General features: G+C 42.5%; 1 protein-coding gene across 1 annotated transcript in view; it reads left to right on the forward strand.

Annotated features, from left to right (window-relative positions):
- The first annotated feature begins 9,247 nt into the window (after window positions 1–9,247).
- ANKS6 (ankyrin repeat and sterile alpha motif domain containing 6) overlaps window positions 9,248–20,533 on the forward strand; it is a 33,955-nt gene continuing 22,669 nt past the window's right edge. The window contains exons 1-3 of the mRNA XM_031052976.2: window positions 9,248–9,631; window positions 12,720–13,219; window positions 17,407–17,451. Of these exons, the coding sequence (XP_030908836.1) occupies window positions 9,279–9,631; window positions 12,720–13,219; window positions 17,407–17,451 (898 nt within the window). The 5' untranslated portion in view covers window positions 9,248–9,278. The remainder of the gene's footprint in view (window positions 9,632–12,719; window positions 13,220–17,406; window positions 17,452–20,533) is intronic.

Here is a 20,533-nt window from a genome sequence, read left to right on the forward strand (position 1 = left end):
GCTGGCCCCGCCAGGAAACCCGCCCGGCTCCTCCGCCGGTGGCTCCTCCCTCCTCCCCGCCCCGCAGCCGGACAGCCCCAAGGGGTGCGGCGCGGAAGAGCCGCGCACGGGGCGCTACTGCGGGACGGGCAGTCCCGAGCGGGGAAACAGCGGGGGATCTGCGGTGCACCCGCCCCAGCAGGATCCTCGGGAGAGGTGTCCCTCAGTTTCATAGAATCGTGGACTCAAGTAGGTTGGAAAAGACCTTTAAGATCATTAAGTCCAACCTTTACCCCAGGACTGCCAAGGTCACTGCTAAACCATGTCACTAAGGGCCTTATCTACACGGTTTGTGAACACTTCCTGGGATGGTGATTCCACCACTGTCCTGGGCAGCCTGCTCCAATGCCTAAGCACTCTTTCGGTGGAGAAATTTTTTCCAATATCAGGTCTAAACTTCCCAGCACAGCTTGAGGCTGTTACCACTTGTCCTATCACTTGTTACTTGGGAGAAGAGAGCAGCCACCTCCTCTCTCCATCCTCCTTTCAGGTAATTGTAGGAAGTAATAAGGTCCTCCCTTCTCCAGAATAAACAACCCTAGTTCCCTCAGCTGTTCCTCATCAAACTTAGCTTCAGGCCATTCGCCAGCTATGTTGTCCTTCTCTGGACCTGCTCCAGCAACTCAACCTCTCTCATAGTAAGGGCCCCAGAACTGAATGCAGTACTTGAGGTGCAGCCGCATCAGTGCTGATTCATGGTGGTTAGTGAGCTGCTTGGCCCCAAGGGTTGCAGCAAGCCCGGAAGACACCCAGCTCCTGCTCAACTCAGGCTCCTGTTGGGAAAACAAATGGTGGAGCCAGTCATGACCTTGACCCAGCCTCGGGCATTTCCCCCACAGCTTCCAGAGCAAGGCAGGGCCAGCCTGGTGCTGCTGGGTCATGCACATCCAGGATGTGGGGAGGAGGGAGGAAGGCATGTCCACTTCGTGTGCTTGCTGTCACCTGTGAAGGAACAGGTGAACTGGTCACCTTAAAGACTGAGGGACTTTCATGAACACTGGTAGCTGTATGACAGATATACAGGGGTACCCCCAAAAATGTGAAAGGTTGGCTGGCAGTGGGCTGGCATAGCCACAGCAAGCTGCTTTGGCTATTGGAGATCACAGGGATGCCCCCAAGGCTTGCCATCTGCTGACAGAGGTAGCGAGGGCTACAGGAGGACAGCAAGGGAGGTTATTTGCAAGGGGCCAGGAGGCCATGGGAGTTACTGACAAATTCTGTCACTGAAGAAAGCAATGTTCTTGGTGGAAAAAATAAAAATCAACCAATGTGGCCTCAGAGAGAAATCCAGAAGACAAGTGAAAATCCCAAATTTATTACCCATATAATGGGCAGTCCATTTTGTGGCTTGACAAAATTACTGGGAAAAAGCAACTGTGGCATTTAATCAAAACTTTCTAATTTGCTTCATACTCAAGAGCACATCCATACCTCTTCTTTAGTCAGCCCCTTAATAGGATGCAGCCTTATCTGACTAAGCTTGTGATCTTGAGGCCATGAGATTACATGCAAATTTGTAATTTTACATCTGAAAAACCTTAGCATAAATGTAACATAACCAATACAGTTTCTCTCTCACTTGCAGCAAGGAGCTGAAATTGTTTTTAAGTGTCACTTGCCCTATCCATTTAACAAAGGCTGTTTACTGCTCTGTGCTGTAATGTTGGAGGTCTGTCAAGATCCGCCCAGCAGACTCCCTAGAGAGGGGCTGCAAGCGGTATTGGGCCAGCGCTCACCAGCATTGCTGAGGAATGGATGAAAACATGTCTGACACCAAGGAAGGGGAAAAATCTCATCACTGCCAGACAGGGTCACAGCATACAGCTATGAGCTGTTTCTAGATTTACATGATAATAAATATGGTATGTAACAACATAGAAGATGGCAACTACAGTGGAGGCCTTGCACTGGACAGAAGGGTGCTGAATAATAATGAGTGATCCTGACACTGGCAACCTAGTCAGTCAAGCAGTTTAGGTGGATTTGCAGATGAGTGTGTGCGTAGATATATAATTTCATTATTTCTTATTCAGCTATCACAGATGATTATATATGCATAACATCTAGATTCAAAGCATACATACTGGCTGGAATAACTTAAGCATAATAGTAGTGAAGTATGTGTGTGTGAATATGCACTGTAGACAACTACAAAATACCAATATTCTGGACACGACAATATGCACTGTATAGAAAGGAAGCCATGCCTAGGAAGGTTGGGGACTGAAAAGTTGGGCGATACTAGTAGTTGTAAGCCCAGTGACTTCACTCTTTCCTTGCTTATCATCCTTCCTGCATAAAGGAAGCCCAACTGGTGTTGTTAGCATTGAGTTTATAGCAGGAGCCCGCTATTTTCTGGCTGGTGTAGGGGTAAACCCTGAAGATACAGCCAACATTTCTGGAACATGCTGCTGGGTTAGATTTGGTTGTCTGGAACAAATATTCTTTTTTTTTTTTTTTTTCCTTTGTGTAATGTTGCAAATTACTTAGAATAGGGTAACTGCATTAAGCATGAGGAGCCCAGTAAGGACTTCCTGGAATGAAGGAGAAGATCTTTCCAGGCTCTCTAAATAAATTACTGGGGGGGGGGGGGGGGGGGGGGGAGGGGGTGGATTGGGAAGATGTAAAGAGCAAAATGTAGGATTGAATGTTAACTAAGAACAGTGAGAAAGAAAACAGGAGAGTTCTGCTGCAGGGGTTCTTAAGTGTTAGAAGGAAAAGTATTTTGTTTAAATATTTCAAGTATTAGAGCAATATGGGTGAAGCATGAGAATATGATCACGTGACTAAAACAAGTTTTGAGATAAAAAATATGGGAATTTGAGAACAGATTGAGACAGGACAGCAGGAGGCATGCAGGAATCAGTGGCAGAGTAAGATCAGACCAGACTGCTAAAGAAGATAACCATAGCAGTCAGATTTTGAAAAGGAAGAAGGGCTTGAAGAAAAGGTTGGAATGCATCGGTTTGCTTCCACAGAAGAAAGAAGGTTATGGCTGGTGGGAAAGCACTGGAGGTGGCGCTTAGCAATGATAATGAAGTGAATAATATCAGTGAATGGGAGCTCCCCAGGGATGATGTCCAAGCACATAAATCTGAGGAAATTCAGCAAGGGAAAGTACAATAAAGGTGTTAATGCAAACATTAATAAGAATAGATCAGTTGCACTGACAAATAAGTTTGGACAAGATGTAAAGAATGTGAAGTCAGACACTTCTTAAATCTTTTTAAAAGTTTGTGGTGTTTAATTAGGATGGGAAGACTGAAATTTCTGAGCTGAAATACTTAAAAGTATAAAGACTTCTGCTCTTAATGTAGAATTAGGCTCCAGAAAAGAAAAATCTGCACCTAATAACATAAATGAATTTCCTGCTAATCATAAAGCTTGTAGCAGCGTTTTCATAGAAAAGTTCCATTTAAGAAATCCTGGTTTGGGTTTTGGGGTTTTTTAAAGGTTTAATAACAATGGAAGTTAAAACAACTGGGATTTAGATTTTTTTTTAATATTAGTAGAAGACTTATTGAGCTGCAAATTGAGTTGCTTCAGGAGTTTCAGTCAGAAATAATTAGAGTAACCAGACAAGTCATATAAAACCTGTAATTACTTATCTAGAAAGATCAATTGTGCCCTCAGTTCTCAAAATTAAACCAGAAGATCAGTAAATTAATAAATTTCTAAAGTTTATTTTTAAAAAGCTAAATCTTACTTCCCCCCAAATAAAGTAAAAATCTTAACTGAGCCTTTCAAAAAGAGCTAAGAAGACTAAACACAACAATATGTAATTGTCCATAAGGACTTACATTATAGCAAATGCAATAGCTGAAGAAGAGTGTATCCGTTGCTCACTGAAATACCCATTACTGAAGGAACTGGTCTACAGACAAGAAAAACTTAAAGAGGTAAGTTAAGATGAATTATTTTACATATCTATTATTATTTATTCTTATTTGGTAGTGATGGCATACACATTACAGGAAAAAAACCCAAAAGTATTAAATTTGCAAAAGCTTTTAAAAAATAAAATATCCAATGTTTTCTTTTAGGCTTTATTTTGTTCAGTCTGTATTTTCAGTCAAAACTGTAAAATGAAAATGAGATGTAGAGAAGTATCACCTGATAGAGACTACATTTTTAATGCAGATGAAAAGAAAGTACCAAACAATGTGTTCCAGAATAATTTTCCTAGTTTTAGTAACTAGGTAGTTACAGCCAACACATATTCTAAAAAAAAAAAAAAGATTATCAGAGGAACATGATGTACAAATACAGTGTAGGACATTTGTTCAAGGAGAAGAAGGTTCAGACAAGTTATATAATATATCCACTGGAGATAGCTTTGGACCTATGGGTGATTGTTCACCACCACCTTAACTGGCCATAAAATAACATTGCCCTACAAAGAAACATCCCCCCCCTTACTCCTACCTCGGCTGCTCTTCCTCTCCTATGTCAGCACAGGTGTATCTGTATTTTTAAAATATTATTATTCATCCCATTGTCCTCCCAGTGCCAAGGATTTTTTTATTAATGTGTCTGTGTTGAAAGTGTTTGTATTTAAGACATCTGTGTAGCTCAAGCAAAAGGTGAAATGGGCTGCATCTGCTTTCCCAGCTGCAGGTCTGTCCCAAAGGGTGGGTGTTGAGCTATTTGGTGCTTCAGTGGGGACCTTGTTTTACAGGATAGGCTTTGGGACAAGAGGGAAGTTGGGTGCTTAGTGCAGAGGTAGAATATATCAGGAACTTAGATGAGAGGAAGACAGTGGGTGCAGAAACCTTAAAATAAAATAAATTGAAAACACAGACTTGATGAGTGAGATAGAAACTGTCAGCTATTTCAGGGATCTTTTACCAGATTGATGAATGCTCTGTAATTTTCATACGTTGACGCCAATAAAAACGGGCGTCATTCAGTGGATTACTTGGGCAAGACCTAACCTGTACCAGTTTGCAGATCCCTGTAGTACATGTACACATGTATGTCTACATATATATACATGCACACATAAAAAATACCTTGTTTGAGAGGTCATATGCAAGCCCAGGTAGCTTAAAGGTAGGAAGAAGATGCATTCAGTTGGTATATTTGCTTGCTACAGATGTTCTCTTCAGCTAAATAGCAAGCATGAACGACGGGCAGTAGAAGACGTGTTGTACATAAAGGAAGCCATGAGTAGCAATCTTAGCTGTCAAAACTATTGGAACTAAAACTGCAGTTTTATGTACAGAATATGGTATGACGTGACCCGTTACTGTTACATTGGAAACCTCACTGATTTTTCATACATTCTTTTGTGGACACAGTGAATTAAAATACTGAGTTGCAAATAACTTTTGAAAGCTTATTCAAAATTATGGCATATTCTGAGACATATAAATGAAGTGAATTCCTCACAAAGTTATAGCAGATGGTTATAGTAGACAAAGTGGAGACCTGCTATATACACCATGACTAAAATTCTGAACCAAGAACTCAAGGGGATATTACATTGTGGAATTAATCTTAATAATCCTATATTGTAGGCACTTACCACCATTTTTATTTTTTTAGTAATTTATTCAAGGTTATTTCTGTTTCTATGCCAGAAAGGACCAAAGTTAACATACATGAGTCTTAGGATACTGGAGAAGCATCTGCTTTTCTATGATACTATTTCTAATATATGTGCCTGTCTTTTTATAAAGGCAGAGATAATAGTCTTCACACAAAACACATGTTAAACTTTTAAGTTTTCTTTTTCTCAGAAGAATGACTTCCTTGTGATTCACAGCAGTAAGGTTTTACAGTAGAAAATAAGCCTTTTCCTCCTACAATTGCATGAAAATAATGCTGTCATGTTCGGGGATTAGAGATACCATTATCCCCAGATCTTCATAGTGAAGATTATGACAGTCAGCTATCTCTATTTTTCTGGATTTCTTTGGAACAGATAGCTTGACTACTTGCATTTTCCCCTTTCTGAAATGCTTTTGATTATAATGGTAATTTTATACTCTTTCATATTACAAGATCCTGAATTATATATGGGGTAAAAATTTGCTCATGTGTCATAATGTAAGGATATAGAATCATAGAATCACAGAATGGTTTGGACTGGAAAGGACCTTAAGACCATCTATTTCCAACCCCACTGCCATGGGCAGGGACACCTTCCAACAGACCAGGCTACTCCAAGACCCGTCCAACCTGGCCTTGAACACTGCCAGGCATGGGGCAGTCACAGCTTCTCTAGGCAACCTGTGCCAGTGCCTCATCACCCTCACAGTAAAGACTTTCTTCCTCACAGCTAACGTAAATCTACCCTCTTTCAGTTTAAAGCCATTCTGCCTTGTCCTGTCACTACCTGCCCTTGTAAAACGTCTCTCTCCAGATTTCTTATAGGCCCCCTTTAGGTACTGGAAGGCTGCTCTATGCTCTCCCCAGAGCCTTCTCCAGGCTGAGCAAGCCCAACTTTCTCAGCCTGTGTTCATAGGAGAGGTGCTTCAGCCCTCCAATCATCTTTGTGACCTCTGCTCTGGACTCGCTCCAACAGGTCCATGTCGTAGAGCTGAATGCAGTACTCCAGGTGGGATCTCAAGAGAGCAGAGTAGAGGGAAAGGATCACCTCCCTCAGCCTGCTGGCCCTTCTTCTGATGCAGACCAGCATACAGTTGGCTTTCTGGGCTGTAAGTGCACGTTGTTGGGCCTTGTTGAGCTTCTCCACAATCAACACCCCCAAGTCCTTCTCCACAGGGCTGCTCTAAATCCATTCCCCACTCAGCCTGTATTTGTGTTTGGGACTGCCCTGACACAGGTGCAGGACCTTGCACTTGGTCTTGTTGAACTTAATGAGGTTGGCACTGGCCCACCTCTCCAGCCCTGTCAACTTCCCTCTAGATGGCAGCCCTTCCCTCCAGCATGCTGACCACACCACACAGCTTGGTGTCATCAGCAAACTTGCTGAGGATGCACTCAATCCCACTGTCCAAGTCATGAACAAGAACCGGTCCCAACACTGATCCCTGAGGGACACTACTTGTCATTCGTCTCCACTTGGACATCGAGCCATTGACTGTAACTCTTTGAGCGTGGCCATCCAGCCAATTCCTTTTTCACCAAGTACTCCATCTGTCAAATCCAAGCCTCTTCAGTTTAGAGACAAGATTGGTGGAACAGTGTCAAATGCTTTGCACAAGTCCAGGTAGATGTCAGTTGCTCCTCCCTTATCCACCAACACTGTAACCCCATTGTAGAAGGTCACCAATTTTTTCAGGCATGATTTCTCCTTAGTGAAGCCATGTTGGCTGTCACCAATCGCATCCTTATTTTCCATGTGCCTTAGCATAGTTTCCAGGAGGCTCTACTCCCTGATCTTGCCAGGCACCAAGGGAGACTGACTGGCCTTCATTTCCCTGCATTTTCCTTTATTCCCTTTGTAAAAATGGGTGTTATGTTTCCCCTTTTCCTCTTAACAGGAACTTCATTGGACTGCTATGATTTCTCAAATATGATGGATAATGGCTTAGCCACTTCATCTACCAGTTCATTCACAACCTGCAGATGCATCTCACAGGGTCCCATGGACCTATGCAGCTTCAAGTTACTTAGATGATCTCAAACCTGATCTTCTACAGTAGGTGGTTCTTCATTCTTCCAGTCCCTGCCTTTGACTTCTGCAACTTGGCTCATGTGGCTGGAGCTCTTGCCAGTGAAGACTGAGGCAAAAAAATCATGGAGTACCTCAGCCTTTTCCATGTCCCAGGTAACCAGGTCTCCCATTTCCTTCCAGAGAGGGCCTGCATTTTCCCTCTTTCTTCCTTTTATCACTGATGTATCTATAGAAATTTTTCTTGTTGCTCTTTATGTCCCTGGCCAGATTTAGTTCTATCAGGACTTTAGCTTTCCTAGCCTGATTCTTGGCTGCTCACACAATTTCTCTGTATTCCTCCCAGGCTGCCACCTGGGAGGTTTTTGCTTCCACCCTCTGTTGGTTTCCTTTTTCTGATGGAGTTTGTCCAGGAGCTCCTTGTCCATCCACATTGGCCTTCTGGCGTTCTTGTCTGATCTCTTTGTCGGGATGCATTGCTCTTTAGCTTTGGGGAAGGTGATCCTTGACTATTAACGAGCTTTCATGGGCCCCTCTTCTGTACAGGGCTTTAGCCCGTGGAACTCTACCAAGCAGATCCCTGTAATGGCCAAAGTCTGCTCTCCTGAAGTTCAGGGTAGTAAGTTCGCTGTGCACCCTCCGCTAATGCTGTGAGCTTGCTGAACTTCCTCAAACTCCACCACGTCATAGTCATTGCAGCCAAGGCTGCCATTGAGCTTCCATTCCCCACCAGTCCCTTACTGGTGAGAACAAGGACCAGCACAGCACTTCTCCTCATTGGCTCCTCTGTCATTTGGAGAAAGAAGTTGTTTTAATAGATAACTTACAGGGACATAACACATTCTTAAGTGACTGGTCAACTGCAGTTCGAGAGTTATTCCATCAGTGCTTTATTTTCTCCCCTCACCTTACCTGTTGTCAGTATACCTTGAAATAGATTTCAGGTTGCCTGGGACACTGAAGCTATAGATAAGATAAAATCTAAAGTTTACTCTCAAGCTCTTAAAACTGAAAAACTAACTGATCAGTGCCATTGGAGCATGGGAAATACATGTTTGTTAGGGAATTATTCACCTTACTGAGGTAACTATCTCAGTGAAGGAAGAGACCAGTTTGGAGCTGAAAGCCAACGTAGGAAGGCAAAAGTAAAGGATGAAGTATCATGTAAGCGGAGTGGGGCTGACAGAGACTGCACCAGGTGGCACAAATCATATTGTGAGGCAAGCAAAAGGGGCTGTTCTTGGGACAAAGCCGAATAAACGAAGACTTGCTGCCATGACCCTGTAAGCGGGGGGTCGGTAATGATAGCATGAATACGGTGTGGAAAACGGGTGCAGCCAGTGGAGTGAATGACATAAAACACCTGAGGAAGGGAGCAGGAACCGCAGTGACCCTGGCGCTGGGGCGGGAAGAGGTGACACCGCCGGGACTGCAAGCGGGGGCAGTGAAGGGCGGTCGGGCGGAGCTGACCCTCACCGGCTCCGAAGAGCGTGGCTCAGCGCTGCTTCCCCTCCCCGCCCTGCGAGAGCGGCCGGGGCGCTGTAGCCGCCTTCGGCCGGCCTCCTCCCGGCGGCGGAGTCCCCTCCTCCCCGCTGCCTTCGCCGGCGGCGGGGCGGTGGCGGGCGGCCGAGCTGCTCGGGGCCCGCCGGCGCTGCCCATGGGGGAGTGCGGGGTGCCCGCTCAGGTCCAGCTCTTTCTCCGCGCCTGCGAGCAGGGCGACTGCGAGACCACCCGGCGGCTCCTTGGGCTGTCCGGCCCCGGCACTGCAGACCCGGCGGCCCCCTCCTCCTGCGGCACCGAGGAGGCAGCGGTGGCGGAGCCCCGCGGCGAAGTGTCCTCCCCGCCGGCCCCCGCCGTGCCCGTGGACTGCACCGACGAGGCCGGCAACACGGGTCTGCAGTTCGCTGCGGCTGGGGGCCACGAGCAGCTGGTGCGGTTCCTGCTGCGGAAGGGGGCCTCGGTACAGAGCACGAACCACTACGGATGGAGCCCACTCATGCAGGCAGCCAGGTAGGGCAGAAATCAGGGAGAGACAGATGCAGGGGAGGGGGACTCTGGTCGCCATCCTGCTTCTCCATGGGGCACCGGCCTAGTCAGCGGCAGGGCGGCTGCCCCGGGCGGGGGAGTGCTCCCAAGGCGCGGCCCTCCTTTCCCCGCCCCGGGGCTGCCGGCAGCGCCCGGTTCCTTCGCCCTCAGAATCCCGCTCCCCAGGCCGGGGGAGGGCGCCCGGGAGCGCAGGGGAAGCTTCAGGGATGTGTGGGAGCGGGCAGGGAGGCGCCATGTTGTAGGCCGCGGCTGGTCTCTGCCGGTATAGCTGTGGTTGGTTGTTAGGGGTATCGGAGTGGTCACCTGTTACCTTATCTGGGGTGGGGTGAGGGGGTGTTGAGTTTAAATCTGGATAACCTTTATGCTGCCGTGTTAGGTTTTCTTTTTCTGTACTATGGTTGTGGTTATTGGAGCTGTGTGTGCTATTTCTTGGGTGAAACAAGTATAGAATCACAGTCGGTGGCAACCTGAGCATGAAAACACTACTCCTCTGTTATGTGGAAGTAAGATACATGCACACCCTTACTTCATTCTTTGTCTTTTTTTTATCTTTAAATTTTTGTGTGCATCTTACCTATGTGTTGAGAAGTCTCTTTTGACATAAACTATACTGAAGCAAATTCGTTGCACTGTGCTTTTCCGTGTTTTCTAAGTGGTTTCCTGGATGATGAGGAAAATCGCTGCTGAGGGTTTTAATGGTGAAACTGGGTTTTCTGCATCAGTGATGCCATGCTTTATGTAACCCGCTGCTGGGTTGTGGGAGACCCGTATTGCAACACCCGTACTGCTAATGCTGGTGTTTGTGTTTATCTTTACATATAAAAGCACCCCTTGGGTTTACAGGATGTGTTTACGGAAGTTGGAGGGCAATGTTTGCCTGTAATAGTTGAGAAATATTTTTGGGGTTTTGTTGGATTTGGGGTTTTTTTATTCATAAATACTTGGAAGAAAGGAGTCTGTTTCAAAGTCAACATTTCTCTTTTCAATTAAAGCCCACAGAAAGTTCCCAAAGAATGAGTCACATAGCTGGTTTCCCAGTAAGAACGAGACAAGGTTCAACAATTTTGTTATTTTATGAAGGTTAAAAAAAAAGGGGGGGGGTTGAAATTGCAGTAACATTCTTAGATTTATTTTTTTCCTTAATGAAAACCGTACGCTTCTTCTCTAAAAACAAGCTCAAATAACTATAATTCTCTCACTGTTACTAAGAATTGACTTGCTGACATTTGAAAAGTAGTGTAGATATTGCTGAAATCTGTGGAGAAAGCATGAAGTGAAAGAGCATGCTCCTTTTTTCTTTTTAATGGATAACCAGAAAGCAGACATAGTGTTTGTACAAAGGTGGGTTTCATGCACACATTTAATTTTCTAGCTGAGGCTAGTCCTATTGAAATTGGACAGGAGTTAGCATATATATGTAAAATTAGTTGTGTGTACAGGGGTTGCAGGCTCTACTGAGATGACGCAGTGAAGCCTACCAGGATAGACCTAGGGACAGGCCCTGGAGGCTTCCTTCTGCAACTGTATACTTTCTGAAAGGAAACCAGGGAATTCTGGTCTCATGTCTACTGTTAATGGTTAGTAGCATTCTTTGGGGTTTCCTCAACTAACATTTGCTTTACTGCAGTGTACATAGGCCGCTTTGAGGATCAGAGTTTGATTGTGTTGCGCACTACACAAGCATATAGTAATGCCTGATATTTGCAGCAAGAGCATGAAGTATGTGTTTTGTGAATGTATTGTGTTTGTTAACGTGTGAAATTTCTCGGCTGAGGATAGTTAGGGGTTTCCATTTTCTCACAGTTAGCTAGCCGGTTGGTTATGGCTTGCATGATTGCGTTTGCTTACTGACAAAACTACCAGCACCTCTGACAATCAAATGTTATCAAAGCTGCATTACCAGGGAAACCAGTGTCAGAGTTCAGTACTCTGACCAAGTACTGTTAAATATTCCACATAAAGACGGTTTAATGCTTTAATACCAAGTTTCCTTATTGGATGATACTTGATATTACCCAGGATTTTAATTCAGCCTACTGATAACACCAATCTCCTGAAATTATAACACAAGCCTAACGTAGCAACTGCAACACACATTCGAACTGCAGGACAAATGGCATGTCCATTACCAGTCCCTGTGTGGTCACCAGCATCATGGTGCTGGGTGTCCCCATTTATGAGAGAGGAATATGTGACTGGAAGCCAGCTTAAGCCTTCCTCTCTTTAAAACCCCATTTGTTGTGTTGGGCTGAGCTCTGTAGGCGCTTCCCCCATGCTGGCTTGGTCTGGCTGACTCAGGGGGATAATACTTTCTATTGATCATTTTGGGGAATGCCATTCATGCAGCCACTTGTCCCACTCTGCTGATTGAGCAGTTTCTCTAGATCAAAAGCCACCCTCTGGTACCCTTTTGTGTTGAGAAGTTCAGCTCACTACAACAGCTGTGGCCGCTGCCTGTGTTCTCTAAGTGTCATGGGCACATGCCAGTCTTCTCTGTACCTTCTTCCATTCTGGGGATTCACAACTAGAAAGCAAGGAATGATGCAAGCACAAAAGATAGGGTATCCAGTTTATAAAACATTTTTTTTTTTTTATTTGGCATTGACTCTGAAGCTTTAACTCATTCAGTAGTAGTCACTGTAGTCAGTTAAGATCTCTGCAAACAAACTGGCTTTGATTCTTGAATGTGATGCTGGAAATAAGGATTAAAGTGACTGTAGTTTATGGAGGTCACATGTTAATGTCGTGCAGTCGAAAATCAGGCTAGCATGTTGCTGCTTTGAACAGAACATTCTTTTAAATAGGTGCCTGGTTTATGAGCATGGTCACTGGTTCATGTGAAATGGTTTAGTTTACAAGTCCTGAGCTATTGATTGGTCCCCTCCAGTAAGGTGGCCATTATCACAGTCAGTGATGTGTGTATGATCCCACATAGCCTATTAGTCAACAGGCCAATTTGGTAACAGTTTCTGTGTTCAGAGTATGTCAGTTTTCTTTGAGAAGCCTCTGCCATCTAAGGTGTTAATTCTTCCCGTTGTCTCTTTCTCTCAAGGTTTGGACACCTAAGCGTTGCTCACATCTTGCTGGAGAATGGTGCTGATCTCAATGCACAGAATAAGTTAGGAGCCAGTGTCCTTACAATGGCTTCCAGAGGTGGCCACGTCAGCATGGTGAAATTGCTGCTGGAATCTGGAGCTTATGTAGACAATTACGATCATTTTAGCACAAATGCACTTAACAGCAACAGAGAAGACTTTCCTGACATCACTCCACTGATGGCAGCTGCTCAGCATGGACATGAGGCAGTGGTACATATGTTACTAGACTGGGGAGCTGATTGTAATTACACTGTGAAGACTATGGGCTGGAGTCCTCTAATGCTGGCAGCTGTTAGTGGAAAGGTGAGCTTGGCACAGCAGCTCATGGAGAAGGGTGCCAATCCTGATCACCTGAATGTGCTACATAAAACACCTTTTGAAATCTCTGTTGGCTTAAAACACAAAGACATGAAGGACTACCTGGAGTCTCTCACAACGATCAGACCCCAGGCAGGTATGGAATGTTAGTTTTTTATTTCACTTTCTTGAAGTTTTGGTTGCACATTTAGAAATTAAAGAGGTTATTTTGTGTGTATGTTTTCTTGTGATTAGACTCTTTTGAAAGTGTTGGAGTAGGTACACCTTTGTTGGGTGAGGCAGAAATGCCCAACTTCAGCAGATTACCTTTGCATGGCAAATTCCTGTCCTGCAATAAAAATCACATGAAACATTTTAAACTGTTAAGATATTTTAAATGCTTTTTTTTTTCTTCTAAAACACATGATCCAGGTGCTCATTGAGGAAGAAGATTACAAAGACCTGCTTAAAGTGGCACTAAAGAATGGGCATAAAAACCAGAATGTCAAATAAAGGGTATTGCTGAATTAAAGACAACCTAGAAGATCTCAATCTAGAAAACCTGCCTTGTGAGGAGAGACTTAGAAAGTTCAATCTGTCTAGTTTCATGAGGAAGTGGTTAAGAGGAGTGATTATTAAAGTCTTCACATTAAGAACAGGGAGTCCAATACTGGAGGGCCCTTATGGCAGCCAAAAAAAACTCCAGAACTGTAAATTTAAAGTTAGAAGAATTTGAATGGGAAATAAGACACTACATTTTGTGGTGAATCTTAGTGACTTAGTGTGCAGTCTCTGACAGTCTCAATCAAGGTTAAATGCCTTGGTCAAATTAATCTTTAAATTGTCTTCACTGGGTGTCGCATACAAGACTTGTGACATTCAGAAAACCAGATGAGATTAACCTAATGTTTTTTTTTAATACCACTCTCTATGAAACCTCTCCAAAGTGCTTTGATATTGGATTGTGTGTTCTAAGAAAACAAAGTATTAATGTTGATGAATAGTGAGTTGACATGTCCCTTATTTTCTGTTCCTTGCAGGAGAAGGTAATACTTAGTTAACTTCAAGGCTTCATAAAATTTATAAGCAACCTTCTCCCTTCAAACTTAGAATCATAGATTCATTAAAGAGTTAGGGTTGGAAAGGACCTTAAGATCATGTAGCTCCAACCTCCCTGCTACGGTACGGGCAGGGACAACTTACACTAGACCATGTCACCCAAGTCTCTGTCCAGCTTGGATATGTGTGCACACACACAGAGGTAGGCATGCACACTGCTCATGTATGTACAAAACTAGTTTTAAAATAACATTATTTCAATGCAAATCTCAGTTAAAATGAAGTTAAGAAATGCTGCTTTTATGGTTTTTAGTTTTGCCCTGTAATGCATTTGTTATGTGCACTGAATGAGATGAGAACTGCTAAAGAAACATTTTTGTCACAATGTGATTAAAGAATATGCAGTGTTCATGTAGCTTTAGCCATGAGCATGGAAGGGTGTAAGAAATCCAGGGTTTTGTAATTACCTTATACTAGGGGATGTGAAGGCTAAGGAAGGTATGAGCAAACCTAAGGCTACAATATTTTCCATTCCATCTTAAGTGGTATATCTATTATCATACAGTCAACCAGAAGGACAGAATAGTATATTGTGTGTCTTTACCAATTATTTCCAATTACTAAAAAAAAACCCTTGTACTCAGTTAACAGACTTTTTTGTATTTAAATTCTAGGATTTTTGCTTAGTAGTAGGCTTTACCTACTTGCTGTCATCTGTCTAAAATGTTAATGAATTTAGTTTTTAGACATTTTTTACTTGTTGCAGCTATCTGTACCAGCTATCTTTCCAAATTAGCTTTTTTTCTAGCTGGTTCAATAACACAATGTTATGAATGCCTTATGTTAGTGTTAAAGTATTGTGGATTTGCTTCTTTCTTTCTCCAGGAGTTTATGTTAACAGAAATGCATTAAATCTGTTTCTGAAAGCAGATAGTTTAGTTTGGACATTGTGTTGGACATCTGAGTGTCAATAAGTGATTTCAGAGATTGAGACCTTTTTCTGTACGTGGCTGTTGGGTACACTTTTCAAGGTATTTATGCTTTATGATGCAGACCAGTGTTGGGAGGTGCTTAACAAGAAGGTTTTGAAGAGTAGCATCTGGATTTTTCAGCTATGGAGTCATTGCTATAAAATCTAAGGATGTGGGTAGGCCTAGAAAGAACCTTTTCCAGGTGCTAGCACCCATCTAGCCATGGTGGCAGAAAGCCTGTAGAGTGGGATAGTTCCCTCTAAGCTCTCTGCCACTTATGAAAGATAGGCTTATTTAAATCTTGCATAATTATGTCAATATTACACTGCTATGTGGACATTTTTACATTTGCTGTCATTCCTGCAGGCCAAGCTTCTCTTTTAAGAAGAAAGGAAAAAACCTGACATTTGTTTCTGCTTTAGAGAAGGTGTTAACTTAGTCAGATGTTGACTCATAGGTTAAGTTGGAGCTAGGGCTTTCATAGCTGTGCTACCAGCCAGAGCTGGCTGACTGTAGACGTTTGCTCATGACCACTCTCTGGGGAATAGACATCAGTTGGTTGCAGTACACAGGGAATCAGACATCTCTGGGATTCACTAATGCAGTGCTTTATGCCTTACTCGTGCATTTGGATGTACAGAATCTGTAAGTATGTAAAGTTGGCCTGATGAATCTGGAAAGTCTTCTGTAGTCAGAAGACTTCAAATGTTGGAGATGTTTGTTTAAGCTAGGAGAATGAGCTTGCTTTAAAGCAGATGAGTGAGTGTTCCTGTCACCTTTGCCAAGGGTGAGTTTCTATCAGCAGAAGGGTAGTAGGTAATTGGGGCAGAGTTGGAAGTAAAGACATTAAGGTTCCACACAAATTTCTGTGTTGGTTTTTGACCACAGCTTCAGTCTTCTAGCACTGAAGTCTTCTATATCCCGGGAAATAAAAAAGATTGTTTCTCTCATATGGAAGGCAGCAAATAAGGAACTTGTCTTCTGATCCATTGCTGTAAATAACATGAATTGCCTCCCAAAAGAAAGCAACTCATTTATCAGGGCTGTTTTCAGTAGCAAATTAAGAATGACCAGAAATAGTGTGGGTGTTGACTGTGTTCTGCTCCTGTCCTTGCTTTGGTTTACCTGAATGGCAGTTCTTCCTTCTGGCATGTCTTCATGGTCTCCTGCTCCCTGAAGCTGCCTCTCTTCTAGGTTTTTCACATGTGAAGTATGGAGTCTGGTCCTTTGCTAAACTAGTCTTTTGAAATCTGCTTTCCAATGGTGAATTCGTAAGAAGCTCCTTCTGAGCTCAAATGAGCGCAGTTTCTGAAACGGAAGAAAATGTAGGACCCAGTGTTCTCTTTCTCCATCTTAAAATAAGAGGTTTGCATGTTTTTTGAGGGGCTTTCCAGCAGTTACATTTGTTCAACATTTTCAGATTACTTCCTTCAAAGTCAAGCTATGAAAATTAGCCTTTGCTTGTATTACCATAATAATAGCAGAGTTTGGCTAGGGAAATCTCTCCAACATCTTGTTTCCCTTTAAGTCTTTTTTACCCCAATGGTTCTGTAGTGTCAGTAATGCTTTGGAAGATGGAGGAGGATATATTTTTCTGGCTTGTGGAGAAGTGGAAGGTGCAAAATATGTCACTGTTTTTAACTTACTTTAGTGTCAGCAGTTTCAATGCCCTTTGGAGGCATATCAAAGGAATGGTCCTTCACTCAAAATACTAAAATTTGTAATAATTGGTGTTCTTCTTATGGGGATGGTGATCTGGGAGCTGAAAGATACCTATTAATGGACTAATAGCAAGCTGTGTAGTTAAATCATCAGTATTATTTTTGTGACCTTCATAAATTAACCTGGCAGTCCTCAAGAGGAAATAAAAAGACTGCTTGTAAAACTCCTTTTGAGTCACCTTTCAAAATAATCCTGAACTGAATGTTTGCTGTTGTACAGAGGAGTACACCAGACCACAGAACCATACTGTGTGTTTTTAATTGATATTTCAGTCTTCCAGGCAGGAAACACCAAAGTTTTCAAATACAGTTTCCTGATGGAGAATGGAGGTTGTAAGGAAAAATCCTATACTGACGCTTTATGGTAGTTTGTAGCTTTAGCTTTGCACAGAAAACCATAGAGGTGACTCATTATTCCCCAAAGAATAAAAAGGTTATCAGTGCTTTCTTTGTTCTTATTAAATGCGTGTCTAAACTTATGTTTTATAGTACCTTTATGTTTTTTTTTTAAACAGGTTTTGCTGTCAAAACTTTAATAGATTTTTTTTTCCTTTTAAAATGATTGCTAATAGATATACTTCTGTTTATTCCAGATACTGAAAAGAGGCAACCTGATGTCTTTCATGCTTTGAAATTGGGTAAGTGCTGACAGGATTCTTCTATCATGTCTGGTTCTTCAGAGCATGTTTGTTAACATGGGAAACCAAAACATGCTCTGTTTTCACATGTGACTTTGGTTTTTCCCTTGTTTTGTTTTTAATTTTAAAAATACATTTGTTTCTGTAATTTATTTTTCTTCACGTTCCAATATGAGAAAATCTTTATGTGCCCTTCATACCAAAATGGTGTGATATGGTAGTTCTAGTTATTCGAAGACCATGCTACCTTTAATATGATTTTTCTTTTTCCTCCTCATAAACCTGAAGTATAAACGGAAAAGTGCTAACTAATGCAAAATATATGCTGGCATCTACTCTGTATGAGCATTGTAATTGCTCTTTAAAGTTGCTTCAAGAAAAGAATAAGTGTCTTGGATCTTGCCTGTTCTCTTATGAGTAAGAATGACTTTCCTGAGCACACAACTGGTAAAACTGCTCTGCAGCAGACAGAGCCAGTGCCATCCTGTTGATTTAAATTTGATGCAGGCTCTGATGGATGTACCCCTAGTGGATGGCAAGCTGCTTTGTGGTTACCTATTTTCCTGGATCTTCCAGCATAGGAAAAGGTGCTGAAATGAAGCATTCAGCCTGAGGCTTGCTGTGTGATGGCTTTAGCATGGGAAACAAAACTATACATTTTCTGCTGAGGTTCCTTATAATGTCACAGGTCAGAAAACTCTTTGCAATCTCTTTGGCAGGTTAGAGAGATTCAATATTTGAACCTCTTCCTGCTCCTACTGTTGGTATTTTGCCATTTGAAAGTTTTCAGCAGGTTTGGAACTGGATGATATTAAGGTCCTTTCCAACACTAACTATGATTCTATGGTAGAACATTTTGCCTGCTGCTGGCAGTCCTAGCAATATAGGTAGTTAGAAAGGAATAGTAATAAAATTTCTGATGGAGCTTTTTTTTTTTTAATAATATTGGAAGATGTTATTCCAGTGTTAGATGAAATTTCATATCCAGTGAGGTCCCATGAGACCTAAGCAGGGCTCTCTTCTCCAGTCAGCCTGCACTTTGTTGGGACTTAAGGATACCCAGGCAATGAGGAAACATAGATAATATAGCCTTGCACATGCAATGGACCTCATAATCCTTACTGGTATGGTGCTTTCTATGTCTGTGGCATAGAAAGTCTGATCATAGCACATTGAAAGCTGGCTCTGCCTCTCCTGACTGTGGTATGTGCATATGGAGTAAGTAGAGTTGAGCACAACTACCTTGCATTCAATTTTTTTGTCCATGTACCCACTCCACTCCTGACTGTAACATAATCCTGAAGCCTTTGGTATGCTTCACCTTCTTGCTTTCAACTGGGAACTGCAGCCTGAAGAGTTCTGAGTTAGCAGCATTCGCAGTTTCTGATGGATTTTTAGGCCTTTTTGTATTACTGTTTGTAAATGAGTGGTTGGTTTTTGTATTTTTTTTTATTGGGGGGGTGGGTGACTTTGTTTTGTTTTGCTTTTGTGAAGGAAAATGCCGTTTTTTTCCTGAACATCTGTCCAAATGGATTTCAGTGTTGCATCGTTAAATCAACGATTATTTTCCAGGTTTTATTGTTGCTGTGTTCCTTTTAGAAGTTATAAGTGTGTTCTAAATGGTCAAGCCTGGCCTCAGTGTTCAGATCTCATCCTAGGTTTAGTACAGTTGGTAACAGTTGGTTTTTGATTAACCATCATAAGTCACCTGAGGAACTTCACAGCTTTTCAGGCTACCAGAATGGGAATGGGCAGACATAATATTGGAGAAGAAAGAGGTGATAGGTAGCAGTAGTGGAAGCTTTCTCTTAAATGTTGTCTCTTCATATATAAGCTACCAAAAAATCTCAGGTGTGTCAGATTTTCTACTTCAGCTGCTCTTTTTCTACCCCTGTGACTTCTAGTTTGAGTTTTATAAATGTTGATACTGGGTCAGGAGTCTCGGAGGTGTGCCATATCAGCACCCCAGGTCAGCATACTCCTTTAGGGTTTGGGTTTTTTTTCTGAAATACTTGGCTATTGTTGGCAGCAGTGTTAAAACGCCCAATGTGCTAGGTCAAGAAGTGTCCGTGCCAAAGTTCAAAGTCAATTCTGGAGTCTGTGTAGGTTCTGGGGTTTCTGTTTAACAAAGTCTGTGATGCAGGTCTGTTAAGAAAGCCACCTGCTGTCTTTTGCTAAACTGGAACATGAAAAAAGAAGTTTTGTGCTTTTCTGTCTTTCCTGTTCCAAGAAATTAGCTGGGTGGTGCAGGTGGGTGTTAGTTTTTAGTGAATGCATGCAAGTAACCTGCAGTTTGGGGTTTTGGCTGGCTTTCCAAGACAAATGTTCATGCCTGTGATTGAGTTGAAGGCAGCCTATGTCATGAAGCCATTTACCATTTGAAAGTTTTTTAAAAGGTGAGAATTTTTCTGTTTGCATGGCAGTTGATAGTTTGCTGCTTCTTGCCTCTGTTCCTAGCATGGTAGATATTCAGTCACAGAGATCTTTTTTAACTCTTAACTTCTTCCCTGATTTTGCCTGCCATATGTCATGAAAAAAGTAGGGGAGGTGCGTGAGCTTAAGCTCTCTGCTTAACTTAACTCTGACTATCTCTTAAACTTTTTAAAAGTGCATGTTCCTACTTTTATTAAGTTTGGAAAAAAAACCTGGTTAAAGTATGTTCAGTATCATATTTTGTATTGGAAATGGAGCAGGGATCTTTGTCCTGCTGAAGGACAAATCATGGTGTCTCAGCATCATCAGTTGCCTTTGCACAGCACTGTCTTACAACAATTTTACAGAACTATTCCCTGCTTGTGGCTTCACATGTGAGGTACCCTTCAGTTTTTACAGCCTGAGTTGTTAATTTCAGAAAATGATTCTTTTTATAAAATCACTAGAGAAAACAATGAGAGAAAACAATGCCTCATGCTTATGCCACTGTTTTATGTAGGGAAGATGGACTGAATAGCTGAGACCAAAGATCAATACAAATATTTAGCTTTAGTGTTGCAATTGCTCTAGTACTTTATTTTTTTCTGTTTTCATTCCATTAAATGTAGACCAGTGTTGGCAAGTCAAAATGCATTTTAATTTGGTGGCT

The sequence above is a fragment of the Melopsittacus undulatus genome, chromosome 1 (assembly GCF_012275295.1).
Source record: "Melopsittacus undulatus isolate bMelUnd1 chromosome 1, bMelUnd1.mat.Z, whole genome shotgun sequence".
Taxonomy (NCBI): Eukaryota; Metazoa; Chordata; class Aves; order Psittaciformes; family Psittaculidae; genus Melopsittacus; species Melopsittacus undulatus.